The 19,927-nt window shown below is 36.4% G+C and overlaps 1 protein-coding gene across 6 annotated transcripts in view; it reads left to right on the top strand.

Annotated features, from left to right (window-relative positions):
* Nucleotides 1-19,927, top strand: part of MLLT10 (MLLT10 histone lysine methyltransferase DOT1L cofactor) — a 121,181-nt gene that overhangs the window by 71,561 nt on the left and 29,693 nt on the right. For all 6 annotated transcript variants that reach the window (XM_041486669.1, XM_041486697.1, XM_041486688.1 and 3 more), the window contains one exon: nt 17,656-17,834. In XM_041486669.1, the coding sequence (XP_041342603.1) occupies nt 17,656-17,834 (179 nt within the window). The remainder of the gene's footprint in view (nt 1-17,655; nt 17,835-19,927) is intronic.

Genomic DNA, 19,927 nt, shown 5'->3' with positions numbered 1-19,927 from the left:
TCAACGTGCTTGCAAAATTCTGGTTTGATCCTTACCTATGAACCTAATTCTGTGCTGTATTTTCTCTTTGATTTTTAATAGAAAATGTAGCATGGTTCATCAGTTTAGCATATGAAATAGCTTGTAACTGGGCAAATCATGCATTTCAAAATACAGTAGTTAGTAGTAAATTTTCAGGCAGCATGGGTCTGGTAGAATTAGTTCCCAGCATAGTATGTTCTATGCTTTTATCAGAGATTGAGAAGTTAGGTCATCTTTGCTGCTCACTCTGAGGGTTCAGGGTGGTTTCTAAAAATGTATGTTGTAAAAAATGTGCTTGGATGTAATGAATAAGAATTCTTTGATTAAGAAGGCTGTGGTAAAAAGTACTGAACAATGAACCTTCTAACAGAGATGTGTTTTAAAAACAGTTCTGAAAAACTTATGAATAATGATGGGGAATTGAACATTATTTTACTTTAGGGGGGAAAAAAAAGCTATTATCACATCATTTCAAGAAGGGATGGAAAAATTAATTGAAATTACTGCATACATGTTGCAGGTAGCAAAGTACTATATTTATTTATGATGCTAATTTCCTCCTAAATTATGACTATGAATATGAAAGTTGAGAAGAGGCATACAATGATTGATATTTTTAAAATATGCTTTTCAAAGAGTCTGAAGCTCTTTGCTAGACTGGAATATCTTTAAATTTGAGGATGTTTCAATTTACGAAAATGTTTAGAAGCATGATCATAATTATTATGTAAAAGAAAGTACTCTTCCTGGTCAAGATTTTTTTGGTAATTGGGTAGTGGTAATTGCCGTTTTCTGGTTTGTTGGTTGGTTTTTTGGTGTTTGTTGTTGTTGGGTTTTTTTTTTTTAAAGTTAATAGAGAAGTACAGTATAGTGCTTAATTGAATGGGCTGCTGAAAACAAGAAATGTTCAGCCTGTTCCAATCTTGAAGTCTTCAAGCTGCCTGACTTGCCATGGAAGCAGTGCTTTGTGCAATCAGCCACCCCTCTGAATGTTGCAAGACCAGAAGCTCTTGGAACATGGCTTTGAAACAAAACTTGATTTAAATCAAGGCAAAGTTTTCCTTTCTCAAAAAAATTGTAAAGTTTTTGGTTTTGAGTGAAAACAGATGGGAGGGCTTTCTGAAGTGAAAAAATAATGGCCCAGGGAAGGGAAGCTCTAATAACTAGGGCAGAGCTTCCATGTCAAGCTGCTAAGGCCTGCTAATTTCAGAGAATATCTTGGCAGCTGTGGAAATTACATGACTAGTTAATTGTTGTGTGAAAACGTGTCTGTTGGCTTAAAATAGAAATTTTGAATATTATATCTTTAAACTAGATTCCCAAGTTATGGTGAGTCTGGGCATTATCTTCTATTTAAATTTCTAAAGATGTAATTATTTATTTTTTTATTATACTGTGACAGTCAACAGCAAATAGTATGTCTAAATTACAAACTTCTAATACATTTCAGATGCTAAAAAAAACCACAACAAAGCAAGAAAATCAATATGGGGAAGGAAATGTGTGTTTTCTTGACTTCCCTTTTTGGTCTTTCATTTAATAATAAAGAAAATTTTGGTAATTAATTTTGGGAGAAAGATATAGTTTTAAACAGCTTAGCAAAAAGATGTAAATATTTCTAAACTATTTGAAATACTCTTTTTATTCAAGCTTTGTGAGTCTTCTACCCAAATATAAATTTAATAACAAATAGAAGAAATTATGCAGGACTAGATTTTTGCCCATACAGAATTACTTGTGAAACTGGCATCTACATACAAACTTTCTGAAACATAATAAGTATCTTTATGATTACACTGACTGTTTATTAGTTGTATCTATACTGGCAGAGAAGAAAATGGACTGGGAAGGGCTTAAAGGCTACTTAAGTTTCTGTACTTACTACTTTCCAAATTTAGCTATAAATCTGTTTTGTTTGCTAAGGGAAGGTTTTCAGAGAAGTTCATGACCTTTTTGTAAACTGCTTGCTTTTATATTTTATTTGACTCATAAGCCTACAAAATGCCTTGTATATATTTGGTGTTAAGTTTGAACTCCTGATAAAAACTAACTTACTTTCGGCCTGGGTAATCTGCATAAACTACGCTGCTTGAATGAGATCTGGCTGACAGCTTTGCTATTATTGTTGTTTGCATAGTGAAGAAAATAAATTGCCTGCTTTTCCAGTGGCTGATGGTCTTTGCAGATACAAGGAGTAAAAGTATGTGGTATTATCATTATTACATTAAAAAAAATTAGGGCAGAAAGAGAAAACGTACTGAAACTTCCAGTTTTGCACTTAGATTATGTTAGTTCTTTAAATGATGAATTACAATTTTAAATAGAGTAGGGAAATAAGGAGACACTGTGAAGCAATTAAGATTTCTATCCTATCAGATGTCTTTGTTGCAAAACTTGATATTTGCTTTACAGGTGTATCCCTTTTCTAAAGATCAGGGATATATTCCTTAATTCTATTGCTGCTTGGAAAATAAATTGAGATACAAGTGTTTGCTTACTTGTAACTGTTTAGTTCCCAGAATCTCCTTTAAAATGGCTTAACTTAATAAAAGGACTTTCAAAATGGTATCAAATTAAGAGGTCTTTTTTGTGTATATATTTATATATATTTTAAAATGAAAATATTCATCTTCTTGAGTGTGAACATTTTTCAACATCTGCAGTCAATTACTAGAGTATGGCATTCTTTGTAAGTCAAATGTGAGATAGCAATCAGTCTTTTAACTCCATAAAATCTGTTAAAGGTGACATGGGAACATAAAAAAAGTGTGTGTGGGGGAGGGTAGAGAAGAGGCTTGACTATAAAAGGAGCAGTTGGGTTTTTTACCCTTCCTTGAAAATTGAACTTTTCAGATCTTACAGACTTTCAAGTCTTTCAGAAATCAAGTATGTCTGAAAAATAAGTGATGTGTGTCTGTTGATAGTTCTTGAAGCATTTTTGTCCTTCTGAAGATTGTCCAATTCATATGGTAAAATTTTTTTGTTGTTGTTGTCAGTCAGAGGTGACAACACTACAGTCAGGTTTTTAAAAAGAAGAAGGTGTACTTAGCATGTGAATTTTCCTTTTATTTGATGTGAAGAGCTGCAGTACCAGAAGTTAAACTGACTGAAGGTTGTCTCAGGATTATATCTGGGAAGAGGCTGTAATGTCTAGAGCTGTTGTTGATTATCATAATAATTTCTGCATCTCCCTTGTAAAGTTTCGAAAATAAATAAAAAAAAAAAATAGAAATGCTGACATAATACAGTGGCATAAAAAAGACTAGTTACCTTAAAATAATTGAGCTTTTCAGTAAAAGATGTTGCTCAGGGACAAATCCATTAAGACTTAGAATGGAGGGATTTGTGTGGCACTCATATAGGACTCCACTCACATTCATATAGGAGCTATACTGCTTTTTAAAACAAATATAATGGGGCTAAGTGTCTGATTATCAAGTCCCTATGCTACCTTATATGTAAATAATTTATTTTCCTTCCTTAAGCAGGTTATTTGGGTGTGATAGGACTAAGCACAGCAGCTTTCTGAAGCTCCAGGTCGCCTGTGGTACTGTAGCATGTCACTTGGCACAGTGCTGCAGCACATGCACCCCCACAATTCTGTCTCTGTAGTGGAGGATGTGCAGCCAGCTGGGCCCCGGTGGCTCCCTGTGCATAAAGAGTGTCCTTATGGACAGTAAGTGACAGTGTGTCCCCGTGCCTTTGCACTGTACAGTGTTCCTGATACTGTACAAACATTACCTGTACCTGCACGATCTGCATGGAGATCCATCTCAATGGGAGCTCATTTTTGATCAATCTCCCCAACATGATTAAAATGCAGAAAATTGGCAGCAGTAAGGCAACAGTGTATTTCCAGAAGGTTACTCAAATAAAACTCTCTTTCAAGAATATTAGGCATACCTGAAAAGCTGTTGTAGGAAATTGATCTACAGGTATGCCATATACACAAAGTGTGGTGCTAAAATTCATAGCAGGACAGTTCTTGCAAGTGCTTTTGTGGTGGTAATGCAGGAAATAGTAAGTGAAATAAACTGTTTTCTATTGTTAGAAAAGCTGCTTCTTATCCGATCCTGAATGTAAAGCCATTTTTTGTCCATTTGAACCAAACTGGGATTTAACACCTAGTTTAGAACCAAACCTAGTTTAGAAGCAAACTTCATATTGCTCTTTTTATACTTTTTACTCAGCTTTTAAATAGAAGTCTTCATCTTTCAGTGTCAGATTTGGTAGATATGTGAGAAGGCCATAAGTATAACGGGAAGAAAACTGTTCACTTTGACAGTGATCTAGTCTGCTACATATGTTTTTGTGAGAGAGAATTACATGCAGTGGTAGAAGGTTCAGAAAAAGGTCCTCACTAACCTAAGTAGTAGGAAAAAATGGAAAATTTTGGTAATATAAAAGAAGTGATCGTGAGGTGATTATGAAGTTTTTGGTAATAAAAAAAAAGAACATTTATGTTCTTTGGACCAGTATAGCTCTAGAAATCTGAGTTGAGAAGGGATTCATGGAAGCTGTTAATGGAATTGAAGAATACGAACGTGCAACTGGACTTCTGCATGAGTAATCCTGTTAGATCCTCTGTACTTGACTTGGTTTTATTTCTGTTTCCCATTGTTTATTTGTTTTGAACATCTGTGAGATAAGAATGACTAGCGATTCCAAGTAAATTAAAAAACCGTCAACAGAACCTCCCCCAGCAAACAAACAAAAAACCAAACACCAAACATAGCCCTCATTCCTCCAAATGAAAAAGTGGCTCATAAGCTATCAATATAGCTAGCTTTCACATAAGAATGTCATATGCAAATTGTTGGAATTTGTTTTGTTTGGGTTTTTTCACTTTTTTTTTTTCTTAAAGCATGATAACTGTCATGGACAAATGCCTAATCTGTTGGATTTAGGGCTTGGTTACAGCACATAACATCCTTCCTAAGGATGAAGTCACTAGCCTTTTTTTCTGTTGTGGAGTAATGGTAAATTTAGAATGGAACTTAAGGTTTTTTATGCGTAACCAATTCCCTTAAAAACAAGTAATGAACAGCCAGAGGGCAGTGGCTTGGATGTAGGTATTAATACCGAGTCATTTCAGAAATTAAAATGAATGAGCTGGAAGCATTAAAGTTTTTTCTGAGCAGAATTGATTTTAAGGAGGAATAATTGTAAGGTTCTACGTATAGCAAACAATAGCAGCTGCTGTAAGGATTGGATGAAGGGAGGAAAGATTTAGCCAGGACTGAGAGATATATATATATATAGTTACCATTCACTGTCCCTAACCTTTCGTGACACCTTAGCGTGTTGAATTTCAATTTGGCTGTACATTGTAGCAGAAAACTGGGTGGCTGGGAGAGGCTACTTGAGTACAGGAGTCAGGAAAGACCTAGCTGCCAATAAAGGCAGTTACACAGGAACCAAGACAGTAGCTCTTTTTTCCTTCCAGAATAAAACACCTTTTTTCATCTGCCTTCTACTAATTTATGGAGTGTGGAAGGGAGTGGTGGTAGGGGAACAGTTCTCCTTCTGTTCTGTGGAGAGGCTTGGGGGGAGTCTAGAATCAGCTCCATCAGTCACAAGCAGAGCTGATCTAGTGTTGGCCCTTCCTTGTGTAACTGGATGAGGTCTGTGTTAGAGCAGCTGGTGTTTTGTTAGCTCTTCAGCTGCATCTCTTCCTCATTTATCTATGAAGTGTTGTCTTAGAGTAGTAAATTTTGCATTGCGACATATCTAGGCTATTCTGGTTTGAAACTTTCTCATACTCTTGAGTGATGTTTGGGAATGCATTGTATGTGATTACTTGGATTAGTGGTGGCTTCTGTTTGGTATAGTTTTAAAGAAAAAAAAAAAAGCAAAAGGTCTAGCTTCAGCAGTCTAGAGCTGGGCTTGTTGGAATAAAACAAAAAATAAAGAAGAGGAAAGAAAAAAATCCCACCACCGCTGCAAGCTTCCTTCCAAACCTACCCAATGGTTCCTTAAATTTGAAAGGGACTTTCTTTAGTGTTGAAAGCAATGATGGATCAAAATGGCTGCTATTTCTTGTGCACAAAAAAATTGAGCATAACTGGAGAGAATGGATACAATTATAATCAAATAAAGGCTGTGGAGAGTAGGGGTGGGTGAAATGATTCTGCACTTAAGAGTGGCAGACTGCAGTTGCATTGTGTCCTCTGCACCTGAGAAAGAATTTGTCTGTATAGTATAATTTGATTCTAGTCATATCAGCTCTGTGCATTTTAGTAATTTTTTCCTTGTAAATTATAAGTGTATTTTGTTAGCTCTCTGAAAACTCTGAAGAAAGTTAATTAAAATTATCACTTTCATTTATTTCAGATTAACGCACTTCTGTCAAAAATCGTACAGAATTTTGTACATTGTGTGTTTTTTCTGTACCACAAAATTTAAATCCCCGAACATTAGTATTTGTTTTTTAGAGAACAGACTTTGTAAATTAATGCTTTAATTAAAATACTCTACATTTTAGAAGTATTTCCATTGATGTACCTTTGGCTAGTTATTAAATTTTAGTCAGTAGGTAAAAGTTAAAGCTTTTAAATGTTTCAAAATTGCTTCTTAGTTAGTTTTGTCATCTTTGAGTATGAATGACAGAAGTTTAAGATGTCTTTGCTCATTCATTTTCTTGAAATTATGACATTCAAAAGACCATTCAGAAGAGTTAAAAAATGGCTTATGACAGCAATATTTAGTAGCTTCCGGTTGTGGCAAGAGTAAAGAAGAAAAAAATAAAGCATTAAAGGTAGTTGCCCTATTGGAACCCAAATAGTTACTGCAGTCAGATCTCAGAGGCTGATGCAGGTATAAAATTCCCCCGTGGGAGTATGACAGAGGTATTCACTCCACTGTGGCCTGTAAAATCATTTGATTACCAAGTCAAACCAGATGTGTAAACTGAGGGCTTTGTTCCCTAGGAGTGTGACAGAGTGAATGAGCAAACTGAAACTAAAATAATTCTGTAGTCAGGAGGTCATTATCCTAAGCAGGAATAAGCTGGTGGGTTAAGTGGAAGAGGGCTGGCATCTGCATGGCTGCCACCAGTCTGCAGCTGGGCATTACAGTGCTGTGGTGGCTGCGTTGGAGACTTCAGCTGCACGGCAGAGGATGTGAGTGTGTTCTGGCACTTCACGATCAGAGATCAATACTCTCTAAACACCCCAACCCTTGAAGGAAAGGAAGTTCATGTCAGCATTTCCTTTGGTGTACCACTAGTTGAACGTTCTTTCAGTGTATCTGAGTTGTTCTTCAACTGGGCTCTCTGAAGTCCAGGAGACACAACAGTTTCCTGTTAGACTTGATTGCTTGAGTTCATCTCAATCTATCAGTGAAGCAAAACAGATGCCTCGTGATTAAAATTAGCAAGGCAACTTCCGTTTGAGTTTCTAAATTTGTTGCAGACAGTGAAATTAAAATCAGTCTTTTCTTGGGGGGACTGATTGCCACTCCACTGGAAAGAATTTGAATTTTTATTTGTAATACTAGCTTTAGATTACAGCTAATTGGCATGCGCTGGAATGTTCTTACACTTGAGACATTTAATATCTAACCAACACTGATAAAAGAAATATAAGTAAAACGTTATAGTGGATAGAAATAAATCCATTTCACAATTTGTGCTACTGTAAATGATCAGAGCTCTAATACAAGAAAGATGTATTCAGGTATATTATTGTTCACTGAAATTCCTGTCTATACATACATTCTTTTGTGTGTCTGTTAAACATGATCTTAACATGAAGCCCTTTTTCTCCTAACTCAAAAGCTTTCGCGAAGTTGATGAATGCCATACATAATGGTAAGTTATATTAGAATCTTTTTCAGAGGTTCATTTATCACAAAGGGTAGCCTTTTGTGGAAAAGCCTGATTGAAGGTCTGCATATTCTATGGATTGGGTGAAATACAGGTCTGCAGTGCGTCAATTGTTCAGTACTTGAGTGAAAACTTTGTAGATTGTCTGCAGGAGCCTGATAGGTCAATAGTTCCTCAGTTCTTTTTTTATGATCTTTTTGTATGTGTGAAGTAAAACGATAACAGTTTTATTCCAGTTCTGAGATTCTTTTCTTTAATTTTGTGAATAGTGTTTTCTAGTCCTTCTTCTGTGCTCCATTCATAGGTGTGTTACAGTGATGTCTACCTCAGGCATTCTCCCACTTCTCTTCCTGACTACTTAAATTACTACAAGTAATGCATGTGAAGGTAGCCTTGTTTTGTCCATTCTTTGTTCTGACAGCCTGATGCTGCTCATTTGTGTCGCTGATAACAGAACTATCAGTTTCAGAGGGAGCAATATTGAATCTTTAATGTATCTAATGGCTGTTTCCTTTTAGTATTCGGCATTGGCTTTGTACCCCTGTTTCTGTATTCACTCATAGCCAGTGGAAATGAAATATCTTATTAAATTAGAACTTGGTTTACTTTTTCAAGGCTATTGTTAGTTTGTAGGAAACAATCATAGCTGTATTCACAAGTTACTGGAAGATTTAAAACTCTCTCATGAAGCTAGTTTTGAAGATTATCAAGTTTATTTCTCAGTGTGATATTCATGTCAGGTGATCTGTTAATAAAAAATTGGAAATTTTAATCCATTTGTCCCAGCCACAAATAGAAGTTTTCTTACTGCTGTGCACGTATGTTGGAAGAGCAGTGCTGTATGCATTGGTAATTGTGTTGACTTGAAATTCAACATATGCAAAAGAATTCAAATGTTAAAACTTTGCATGGTCAAGTTTTTTGCATTTTGAGGTGGCAGTCATTACGGTTTTATAGAACTTTTGCTTTTCACACATGGTCAGAGCCATGAATTACACCTGTCAGACAGATATCTGGAGTAGTGGGTCTCTGAAATAATAAAAAATTTAATATTACGTTAACTGTATGTTTCATAGTCTACATGTGGTGAGAAATATTGAAATTTCTCTAGATTTGCTTTAGTAAAATAGGTTTAGCTTTTTTTCCTTTTGATATAGGGTTTCCCTCTCACTCTCCCAGGTATACAGTGCTCTGAAGCAGCTTTGAGATGAAGGAAAGCAAGCTCACCATTTTTCTGAACAAAAATAAAGCACCTGAAGGGTATCTGACAAAGTGTGCTGAATTTGGACTTGGTGAGTTTCTGCTGTTTTATAAGCAGAGCCTTTTTGCTGTTTAATGTTGAAGGAGGTATAGATTGACAAGAGGGTGCAGAATAGAAATCGATGGAATGCCATTTGTGACTTCTTTCCACATTGCACTTTTTGTTTTTTAAACTAATGGCACAGATAGTTGGAAGGGCATGTATTGCCAGACAATAGTAATGTTTTATATAACTTACTGTTGTGGACCAGCATAATGGTAGCTACATGTTTGTTTTAGAATGGTGTTTGGACAGGATTTATCATCTAATTACCTTATTGTGGGGTGGTGGTGATACCTTCTGGGGTTAAGTTGGTTACTTTTTCACCCCCAGTATTGCCTTTCTCTCCTTCCCTCCCTCCCCCCACCCCCGTATTGTAGGGCTCTTGTTTTGTCAGGAGCATGTTTCTGGGTGAAATCAATGAGGGTAGGTAGAAATTTTGGTAATATGAACAGCAAGAAGAGATCTTGTCATGTGTGTTTATATAGGATGAAAATAAAGTATTAAAACTTGAGATAAATATTTAAATAAAGGAAGATCATTTACTCCAACAGCATTTTCAGATTATGTGTCAGATAATGCTGAGGATTGTAAATGTCACTGTCAGTAAGAGTTTTGATGGAGTCTGTTTGAGGAGCTTGTTTTTTCATTGCACTGAGTTTAAGCTGGCTGCACATCAGCAATAAAGTACCAAAAGAAAACCTGTGAGTTTTAGTTTAAGTGGAAACAAATACGAGTTTGGAGCAGAGAGGTTTATTATTAGTAGTTTTGCTATAAAGGTGGTCAAACCTTGTCAGTTGAAATTTGGTGCTGACAGACTCTGAAGGAGGGAAGATAATAGCTAAAATATTGAACTGGTTTCAAGGAATCTAGTCCTAAAGAAGAGGACTAGAAAATGGAGTCATGAAAGCTGTTCTATTAAGATGCCTGCCTTAATAGAAAGGAGTCAAGACACTTCAAGGCAGGCAGTGGCACACTGCAGTTTTGCCAGTAAGAGACATGGTGTGCTCACTGCTGTGTTTTGCAGTTGTATAGTCAACTTCTTATATCTTGGCTTTTTTCAAAACCATTTTGTAAAAACCACAAAATTTGCAGTTGAGAGATGGAAAGTTGTCACTGCTATTCACTGTGTGATAACAGTGTGCTTTATCCTTCCAAATCATACTCTGGATCTTACAGTCAAGTCTTTTTTGACTTGACCTTGCAGTCTCATGTCTTCCTCTATGAGGCTACCACTGAAAAGGTGCAAGAGGGATGCACATGTCTGTATATGCATATATACACATATAGAGCATACATATATCTTGGCAGTTTTAGTGCATGTGTTAAAAAAAGACTAGGACAAGCAATGACCTGATTATTTTATGTTAGAAATAGCTGTAAATTGTAATGTTTACTTGTTGCCTTTCTGTGGTAACTTCAGTTCTTGCTTGTTCTGTCTCCTGTCCTATTTCGTACTCCTGTTGCTGTTTTTAGGTCTTCGTTATTGATTGTTCTATCTTATGCTGATTTTGAATTGCAGTGAGGATAGTCATAATACAGAACAGAAATCCATTGTGGCAGTCTCAGTGCTGTGATTGTTTTTAGAAGATAGCATGTTTGCAAAGAAACTTCAGTTCTGTAGCCTTGGCCTTTCCAATGCAGGCAAAATTCAGTATTTATGGTATGATTTTTTCAACAAGATAACCTAAACTAAACAGAATCTGTACTGAATGTGAATTAAAATTTTTGAATGAAGCCCAACTTGGGCAGAGTTTCTCAGTGTTGATAAAAAGGCATCTGCCTATATTGAAGCACAGAGACAGTAGTGCTCAGCTAAACCATCTAAATTGATAAAAACGAAGAACAAGACAAGGGTGAATTAAAAAACCTGAAGTAGTTCTGTTATGCACATTTCGAAGTACTGAGTGATTACTGTTTGGCTGTCAGATATTGCAGTCTTAAGGGTAACTGTCTGACCGTGAGGTTCTGGAATACCACTTAAAAGCTGTAACTGTTGCTAATGATAGCTATTTCTAGGTCTTCAGAAATTTGGGAAAAAGCTGTCCCATCTTCCCCCCTGCCCCTCCCATAAAAGACTGGATTATGTTCACAGTGCAGAGGAATCTAGTGCTTCCAGTGACTCACCATCTAGCATTGAGGTAGATTGCTGTCAGAATGGTTTGAAGCTGTGCTGTGTTTTCAGAGATCTTAAGCAAACACAGTAAATTTTTCTGAAATCATTAAGAAATGTAGATCACAAGTCATGCATCTATTCATGAATACTCATTAAGTGAGCCTAAAACTGCTTTCCTTTTAGTGTACTGTATTTAAGTAACTTAGGTTTGTATGTATTGGCTCACTGTTACAAAAGTGAACATTTTAAACTTTTAAACCTTAAAAAGTTAAGGGTTTTATCAGTTGTTCTTACCTATCTGTTTAACTTTTTCTTCTACAAAAATCTTTCTGTGCTGTGGCACATTTGAAGTACAGGTCTTTTTTAGTGGTTATGAGCATATGTGTCTCAGATATGATCACAGAGCTCTTAGTATTCTATTCTAGAAGAGTACTTGAAATCTTTTTGACTCATGGTGGAGCAAGCATGAAATTCTTAGCATGTTCTATTTCATAAAGCTGAGTTAATTGTGAAATGTAAAAATAAAACATTTCAGAGATTATTGTGAGAAGTCAGAACATCTGGAGGAAACAAATGAAACGTGTTTTGTCCCTGTGTTGGCCATCTTCCACCCCAAAAAACGACTGCACAGTTTAACTAAAGTGTGACTTGGCCATGAGATGTGTTATGAACAGCTTCAGCTGTTCAGAAAGGATTGGAAGGTATTCATTGGGGCAAGGCTGGAAGAATATTTAAGGCTAATAATTGCAAAGACCATTCCTCACACTCAAAATTCATACATTATAGATTTCTAGAGGCTGGGAGAGCATTTGAGGAAAGTATTACTATGTGCTTGCCCTTTTTTTGTACTTTTCCTTGTGTGGCTGTTCACTGTTAGAGACGGATATAGTGAGCTAGAAAAACAGTACAGTTCTCCCTGTCTTCCTAGTCTAGCATGTCATCTGTCTCCTCGTGTCACATTCAGACGTTTTCTCTCAGAGAGAACGTTTATCTTGGGTGGGCTATGAAAAATGTGGGTTTGAGCCCTTCTGCAGTGGAGGGCTGCAGTGTAAGACCTGTGTCAGCTTGGATTAATTCAAAGTGGGAACATTCTTACTAACAAGATTGGCCATCAGTGGACATGGAATCAAGTGTAAAATACCATTGTTCACTCTAGCAGGTGGGACTAGCTGAACACAGCAGACCATTTCAGTAGCACATGGGTCAGTTCTGGTCTTTCACCCCCACCCTGTTGTTGAACATATTTCTGATTGATTATAGATAGTTGTACAATCAGGGATTTGACCATAGGGATGGAAGTAGACAGAAGAGATTACCTGAACATCTTTTGCTGGCTGAGCTTCCAAGGATTTGGGGTTAATTGTAATGGAGTTTGATAGCAAACTTCAGGTCTTTGCTGTATATGTAGGTTGTATGATCATGGATTCACCATATGTATGTCATATTGCTGTGCTGGATTGTATTCCTCAGTTGTGTCAAGGTTCTTGTAAAGTATTTTGGTCTTTGACTATAAATCCACTCTACAGAGTGTTCTCAAAGGGAATAATTGTGGCAGTCTGCCTTCTGTCAATAGGAATGAAACTGGAGCAACTGTTTCAAAACAGTTTAGAAAACCAGTTTTTGAAAACAGGTACGCTTGTACATTGTATCTTCCCTCCTCCTCTCCGCCGCCAGCAGTGTGCATTCTTTGGGTATTTTGAGTCTGTGGGGTTTTTAAACTTGTACCTCAGTTCTGCAGAGTGCTCAGAATGCCTTTTGTGAAAGGAAGTCATTGACTTGTGATCTGTGACAGGCTGCTGTGCCTCCATCAAAAAAGGATGCCCAGTCACTGAAAGGGAGGGAAGTGTAGCTTATTATCCAGCTGCAGATCAGTAACTTTCATTAACTTTCATTTCTGTGTACCTCTAGAACTGTTACTGCAAAGTCTTGTAGCAACCTATCTGAAAGTGAACTCGGCCACTTTCCTCATCACCAGCTGGAAAGTAGTGTGATTATCTGATACTTAGATTTCAGATTTCTTCATGAAGGAAACAGATTGACCCTAGCCTCCGAGCTCATTATCTCATAAATTTAAGTGAATACTGTTGCTGCCTTAGCAGTTGAAGTGCAACTTTCTTCTTATTTGAAAACTGTAAAAAATTACCCGTTTTTATTTGCTTCTGTTTTGCATTAAATTCACTTCAGTTTATGATCATATTACAAAATAACATAGTGGGGTACTTCCTTCCACTGTTAAGATTGTACTGGAATAGAATGTGTTCTTTCTTGTGTAATGGAACTTCATCAGATTTTTGTACATGCCTCATTACTAATGAATGGACTGCTTCATGCAAAGACACTTTTTCATTTTGCACTGTATAGGAGGTTGCCGTGGGTTTAGGGGAGACTTTTTGAGATTACCACACAAAGTGAAGGTACTGAAAACGTGTTTATAGCTTCAGTTTGTGTAATGAAGTTCTTGTTCTTATAACTCAAAATTTCCTTTTATTTCTGCAATTTCTACTATGAGATCCCTTGAGGCTGTTGTTCCAACCCTATGCCCATCTGTCCTCCCCCAGGTAGGAGGGTTTTGTCATTCTTAGCAACTTCTGTGGGCCTGCAAGTTTACACTTAAAAAACAGCCTCTTTGGTCATATTCTTCTAATTCCTGGAGTTGTGACAAAATGCTAAGATGAGCCACCTGTGACAGATACCTCAGATAACTTCCTCTTTTCAGAATTGTTGTAATAGTTTCAAATTTCTGACCTACAAAAGAAGATACAGCTTTAGGGAGACCATTTTGTGAGCTTCCTGAGGAAGCAGTCTAGATGTTGTTACTCTTGATTTTGGCCCCCAGTAAGCTTTAAGTCTGTTGTCCAGTTTACAGAAAAAAAAAGTCTAGAACATGTATGTTCCTGTAATAGGAATGGGTAGTGTACAGGACAAAAGTAACCAACTATTGTCTGTTTTTTCTCTCCTGCTGAACTAGGCAGTCACCAGCATAAGAAGGGAATGTAAGAGAGCTGGATAATGGAAGGGGGCTGTAGTACTAGAAAATAAGAAGTGAGGATTTAATAGCTAGATACAGAAATAGTGGTGGGAAAGCTTAGTGTATTGATGTAATCTGTGAGATGCAACACTGTGGAAATCCAGGATTTACTCAGTTTTGTTAACTCGTCAGCTCATGGAACTACTTACTTTTGAGATTTTGAATTAAACCACTAAAATTGTTTTGTGTGCTACCTGGTATATACTGCTAGTTTTGATTTGAGGCTATTTTGTTTTTCACTATTCTTGAAGTGCTTTTATATCCTCTGTTACTGAATTTGTTATTGATGGTGCATAAAGAATGCTTTTTTTTCCAGCCTGCATTATCTGATGTGTTCCCTCCTCTGTAGTACTACCTTTCTGTGCTAAGCAGGCAGTTATTTGTTGGCCAGAGATACTTTTTTTAGCTAGATGTGCATTTGATCTGATAGAACCGGCAGTCCACGTTCTGCAGCTGTGTTAGTGCTGTGATGCACAGTCAGACTCTACCTGAGCACTGTTACATGTCCATTTCCACCTGGAGCTGAAGATCTGTGTTCTGGTTAATGCTGAAGATTGTATTTGACCATGCTGTTTATGCTGCTGGCAAATTACACAGTGTCATTCATCACAGGTTACAGGTCTTTGGCTTTTCAGTATATGGGAAGGACTATGGGAAGGACTTAATTTAAACATTAATTTAGAGATTTGCTCACGTTTTCATTCCTTCCTGATCCAGAAACTGATTTATCTCTTCCCAAACCCCAAAGGACAATTTAGTATTGTCCTTTATAATGTTAGAGACATTTCAAATATGTATTGTCTCGGCTTTCTAATATGATATACATGTAGTTTTTATACAGGTATTTTTGAAACAGTGTGAAAATCTATAATTTATTTGAATGTTCAGCATACAGGTCTTATTTGAATGTTGCATGGAGTAGTATCTTGGTTGCATGACTAGTTTCAGAAGGTGCATGTACTTTATGTGTTATGTAAGGGATTGCTAAATGGAAATACTTATCCCAAAAAGAGTGTGCTGATAGGTCATATTTGTCCTGTATTTTGCAACAGCAACAAATAGTGTTTTTAATATTACTACAACAACTGGCAACAAATACTAGCTTACCTCATTCCACTGGCAAACTAGTTTGCTGCTTTTCTTTCTTTTGAAATATTCTTTTGCCTGTGATTTTGTAACTATCTGCTTGTATTCCAGAATTTTATTTTTAAGAGGAAGAATAAACCTTATCATTAAAATAGAAGCAGCAGAAGCTCTGCAGTTATTAAATATGTAAGATTTTAAAAAATTAAGAATAAAAAAAATCTATAATAGCTTTAAAATTTTGGAGTTGTTTTCCCTTTCTGGCAAAATATCCTTTCATTTTTAGTACTTGTCTCTCACCAAAAATTTTGTTTTCTCCTCTCATTGCTGTTGATGTTTTATGAGAGTGATAGTGTTTGTGGTGATGAGCTCTTACAGTTTATTCAAAAGTGTTGTGATATTTCATTATTTTTATTCTTAAATTTTATGGTTCCTGAAGCCTGATAATTCATGAGAATCTCATGTTTTCAAGAAGGTTTGTACATTTAATTGTTTTACTGCATTCAAAAAACAAAGGGTCAAATCTCATCCTTTTTTATTAATTTGGAATTACTGATTAAAAGCAAATGGAAAAATCTTTTGAGGACCTGGGTTATATTTCAGTTTTTGTGGTTGTAGTTCTGTCACATTTTAAGAGTAGAGTCAGTAGCAAGGCTGTTTGTTTATCATGGTCATTTTGGTGGTACGTAGGGATGAATTAGAGCAGAATCCATAAAATGTGCTGTCTAGTTAGATGATCCAGCTAGAACTGGAAAGATTGTAGCAAAGAGAACACTTCAAGGATCTTAACTGCTAATAAGGCTGTAACTGTAGGTTTTGGCGTGGTGACCAAAAAAAAAAAAAAAAAGGAGAGGGGGAGGTGCTAAATGGAAAAAGATGTGAAGGTCAGTAGGAAAGCAGAGCAGGTATGGAATTTCTCTATGATGAAGAGACTGGGGAGAAGTTAAGTCACTAAGTTTGGTTAGGTAGGAAAGAAGTGTTGTCGCGATGTGTCTTCAGCTGCTTTTTCGTATCTTCTTTCTCTAGTGGGTCTGGCTGATTTTCTCTTCCATTTTTCTTGACAGTTAATAGAGTCAGGGAATTTAAGATGCATCAGTGTTTGCATATTATGTGTGGGTTTGGATGATGTTAGTCTCCCTTAACTGCCTGTGCTCAGAGGGATATCTGGGTGGCGAGTGTTGTTTTAACATTGCGTATCTTCTTATTGTCACTGCCTTCTTCAAATCATTATTTGTATGAGTGACAAACTAGCTCCACCCTTTGCCTTCTAACTGGCATTTCAGTTCTGTTGCTTTTTTTGATCTAACCATGTTCATTCTACTTCTGTTTACTCCCTGTGGCACTCTTCCTCTAACTGCAGTTCAGTGCTACCATGCTTGATATTCCTTGGCCAGCTGACAGCTCACTTATCTAATGCACGTGGAGCCTAACGGTTTCATAGACAGGTACTACTTCTTGTCCTGGGCTTCTGGTCAGTAGGGTTTTTTTTCCCAACCTCTATAATGAACTTTACCCTGCATGTAGATGAACAGAAGTAATGGCTTCACAGAGGGGTGTGAACTCTTCCTATTTAAATTGCTAACTTACAACTCTGACTAATGTTAACGTGTTTAGTCGTTTATTTGTTGTCTGTTCTAGCAGAAATGTTAGTCAAGCATTCGTATAGATCATGGATGGAATTATAGTTTGTGAATAAATGAAATACCACCAGTTCTATTGGCAAATCTGAGTACCTTGTCCTCAGACTTGCTGTCAGTATTTTCCTGAAAAAGCACAATCCTTAGTTGCCAAAATTACAGTTTTGAACAAATGTATGTTGTTTAGTAACATTTACTTTAAAGTTAAAAAGTATTTTTTCCATTTGTACTGTGTGTGTTCAGTTATATAGCCCAATACTTCATTCTTTAGTTAACAGTAATACATTGAAAGAACAAACTCTGATAGCAGACTCAGTTGAAGGCAGGCATTTTAGCAAAAAATTCTGCTACTGTTAATATTTGAGCAGTTTGTAAGGCACATAAATATTTGATTTATCACATATGTTTTACAAAAACTTAAAAGTGAATCAATCTGTGTTCCCTGAACTGTAGAATGTTAAATGATGAGAGCACTTTTATTAATCAGCATGGTTAGAATTTCTACACAGGAGCTTTCTGCATTACGTATTAAGTGATCTTGTTTGTCTTGAGTAATTTTTCTACTGCATATTTACATGGTTACTAATAAACAGAGGGAGGGGGAGAGAGAGAGATGCATGTAATCGTTTTTGTAATTTTTTTCAGGTATTTTTAGCAGCAATGATGTAGCAGTATCATTTCCAAATGCAGTATCTGGCTCAGGATCTAGCACTCCCGTTTCCAGTTCTCATTTACCTCAGCAGGCTTCAGGCCACTTGCAGCAAGTGGGAGCTCTATCACCTTCAACTGCGCCTTCTATAACTACTGTTGTTGCTGCAACTCAGGTAAACTATCACAAGAGTTTAAGATGGAAAACCATGTTACTGACCTGCTTAATTTCAGTGTTAAAAGAAACTGTAATTTGTTTGGAAAATAGGTTAATAAACATTATATTTGTTGTGAAATGTTGTAGTGGCTGGAAGTTCCCCATAGTATCACATAGTCTTAATTTGTAGAGCACATGGATTTTTTTAAATGTAGTCTGAGGAAGTGCTTATTAATAATTATATTATGACTAGTAGCATAAATGCTGGTTGCAGTTTATCAGTGTTCTAACCAATGTTTAATCAGAACATAAGAAAATATTTTAAAAAGTAGAATATGTGAAGTTTTCAATTTTTTATGCAAAAATTATGGTATCAGTTAAAGAGTGGGTTGTTTGGGAGATTTAACAAATGGACAACTAGGCTAGCCCTGGCAAAGAGGTGGCCAAAGCTGACATCTTGGTAACAAATGAATGTTGACATATATGTTATAATTAATATTTGTATTTGAAAAGTGATGCAAATGAATATCAATAGTTCATGTTTGATGGGGAAGGAATAAGGGAGGTATGGGAGAAGCGCAGAAGGGTGGCATAGTTGAAGTAATGAACCAGAAAAAATAGCTCTATGATACGTTTTTGTATGAATTTAAGTTGGACAAGATTACATTTATCAAGATAAGAGAATATGAAGTTATAGTTGCAGAAAGTCACCTTGACTACGGTTGAAGTATGAAGGAATACTGCAATATACATGATGATTTTATACTCCTTGTTTCTTGCATTTTTCATTTTCTGATGGGAATCTCTCTTACAATGAATATATCAAATATATATCTTTTTGCGTACTTAAAGCAATGAACTTGTAATTTATCTACAGTGATCTAAGATAGTAGATATAAACATGAAAAAAATCAAGCCTAATGTGTGTATGTGTGCACAAGCAGGTGTGCATGGATAGCAGAAATGCTGTGTGAAGACCAACACAGATTACAATTCAATATCAAATAGCAATTTGTTCTTATAGGTGGTGATTCATATTTTTATAGAATTCTTCCGGACTGATTTTCTAAAGAAATAAGATGGTTTTACCCAAAATTGAGTGGTACCTCTTGCACAAATTGATAGAAACTACTTTAAAGAAATAAATTAACAATTTGGTACTTTAGGAAGTTCTCCTGGTTTTTTTCATTTCCAAAGATCATTACACACACTAACTCACTGACAACACTTAAATTGAACAGTTTGGAGGAGGGGTTGTGTCATAGTTCAGTAGCAGGTTAAAATTTTTTAAAAAAATCCAAATAAGTGATTGCTCAGTTTTCACAGAGGAGAGGTTTGCCATCAGTCTTGGGAAAACTTGGCCTTTTGTACAGCTCAGTGTATTTATAAATGGTCCGGGGAAAGGAGGAGGAGGAGCACACACCAAGTTTGCTGATTATGCTGGGTTATGCAGTGAGCCATTATGAAGATCAGCTGTCACAAATTGCTGAAAGACCTCACCAGCCTGTGTTGACAAGGTGGTAAGAGGGCAAATAAAATCAATGTTTAAGGGGAAGGACAGTTTCTATTCAAAGCAGATATGGTACATGCCAAAAGAGGTACAAGAAGAGCCATGGCAGTGAACAATGGCAAAGAACAGCTTTATAAGGAGTGAGTAAATAGTGAGGGACTTGTGGCCTCAAAAAAGGACACTGAGATGGGATACGACAAAGGTCTGTAAAATCAACTGACATGGAGAAGTTAAATAAGCAAGAGTTGTGCACCATCACTTCTGTTTGTTAACCTCTGTCAGAAGAAAAAGAGATTGAAAAAGTGATTGGACAAAACCTGTTTTTATGAGTCATGAAGAGAAATATAGTACTTTTTTCCTCCCATGTTGTCACAAAAAAAGAAAAGTATACCTTAGAAGATGGACCTTCTCTTACTGTTTAGCTGAACTAGAGAGCCCTCCATAGGTTAACTGCTTAAAATTCCTACCCTTCCTTTGCCTTTGTTTCTTGTGAGTTGCCTTGGGGGCTTTCTCATCCCCAGAGAAGCAAAGGGGTTGTGTATCTTGCCTCACTACCAAATTTGTTTTCAAGTGGTCGTAGATTTACTTGTCAGGATCTTATT

Source organism: Pyrgilauda ruficollis, unplaced genomic scaffold (assembly GCF_017590135.1).
Source record: "Pyrgilauda ruficollis isolate IOZ18807 unplaced genomic scaffold, ASM1759013v1 scaffold12, whole genome shotgun sequence".
Lineage (NCBI taxonomy): Eukaryota > Metazoa > Chordata > Aves > Passeriformes > Passeridae > Pyrgilauda > Pyrgilauda ruficollis.
This window is presented reverse-complemented; position numbering and strand designations above follow the sequence as displayed.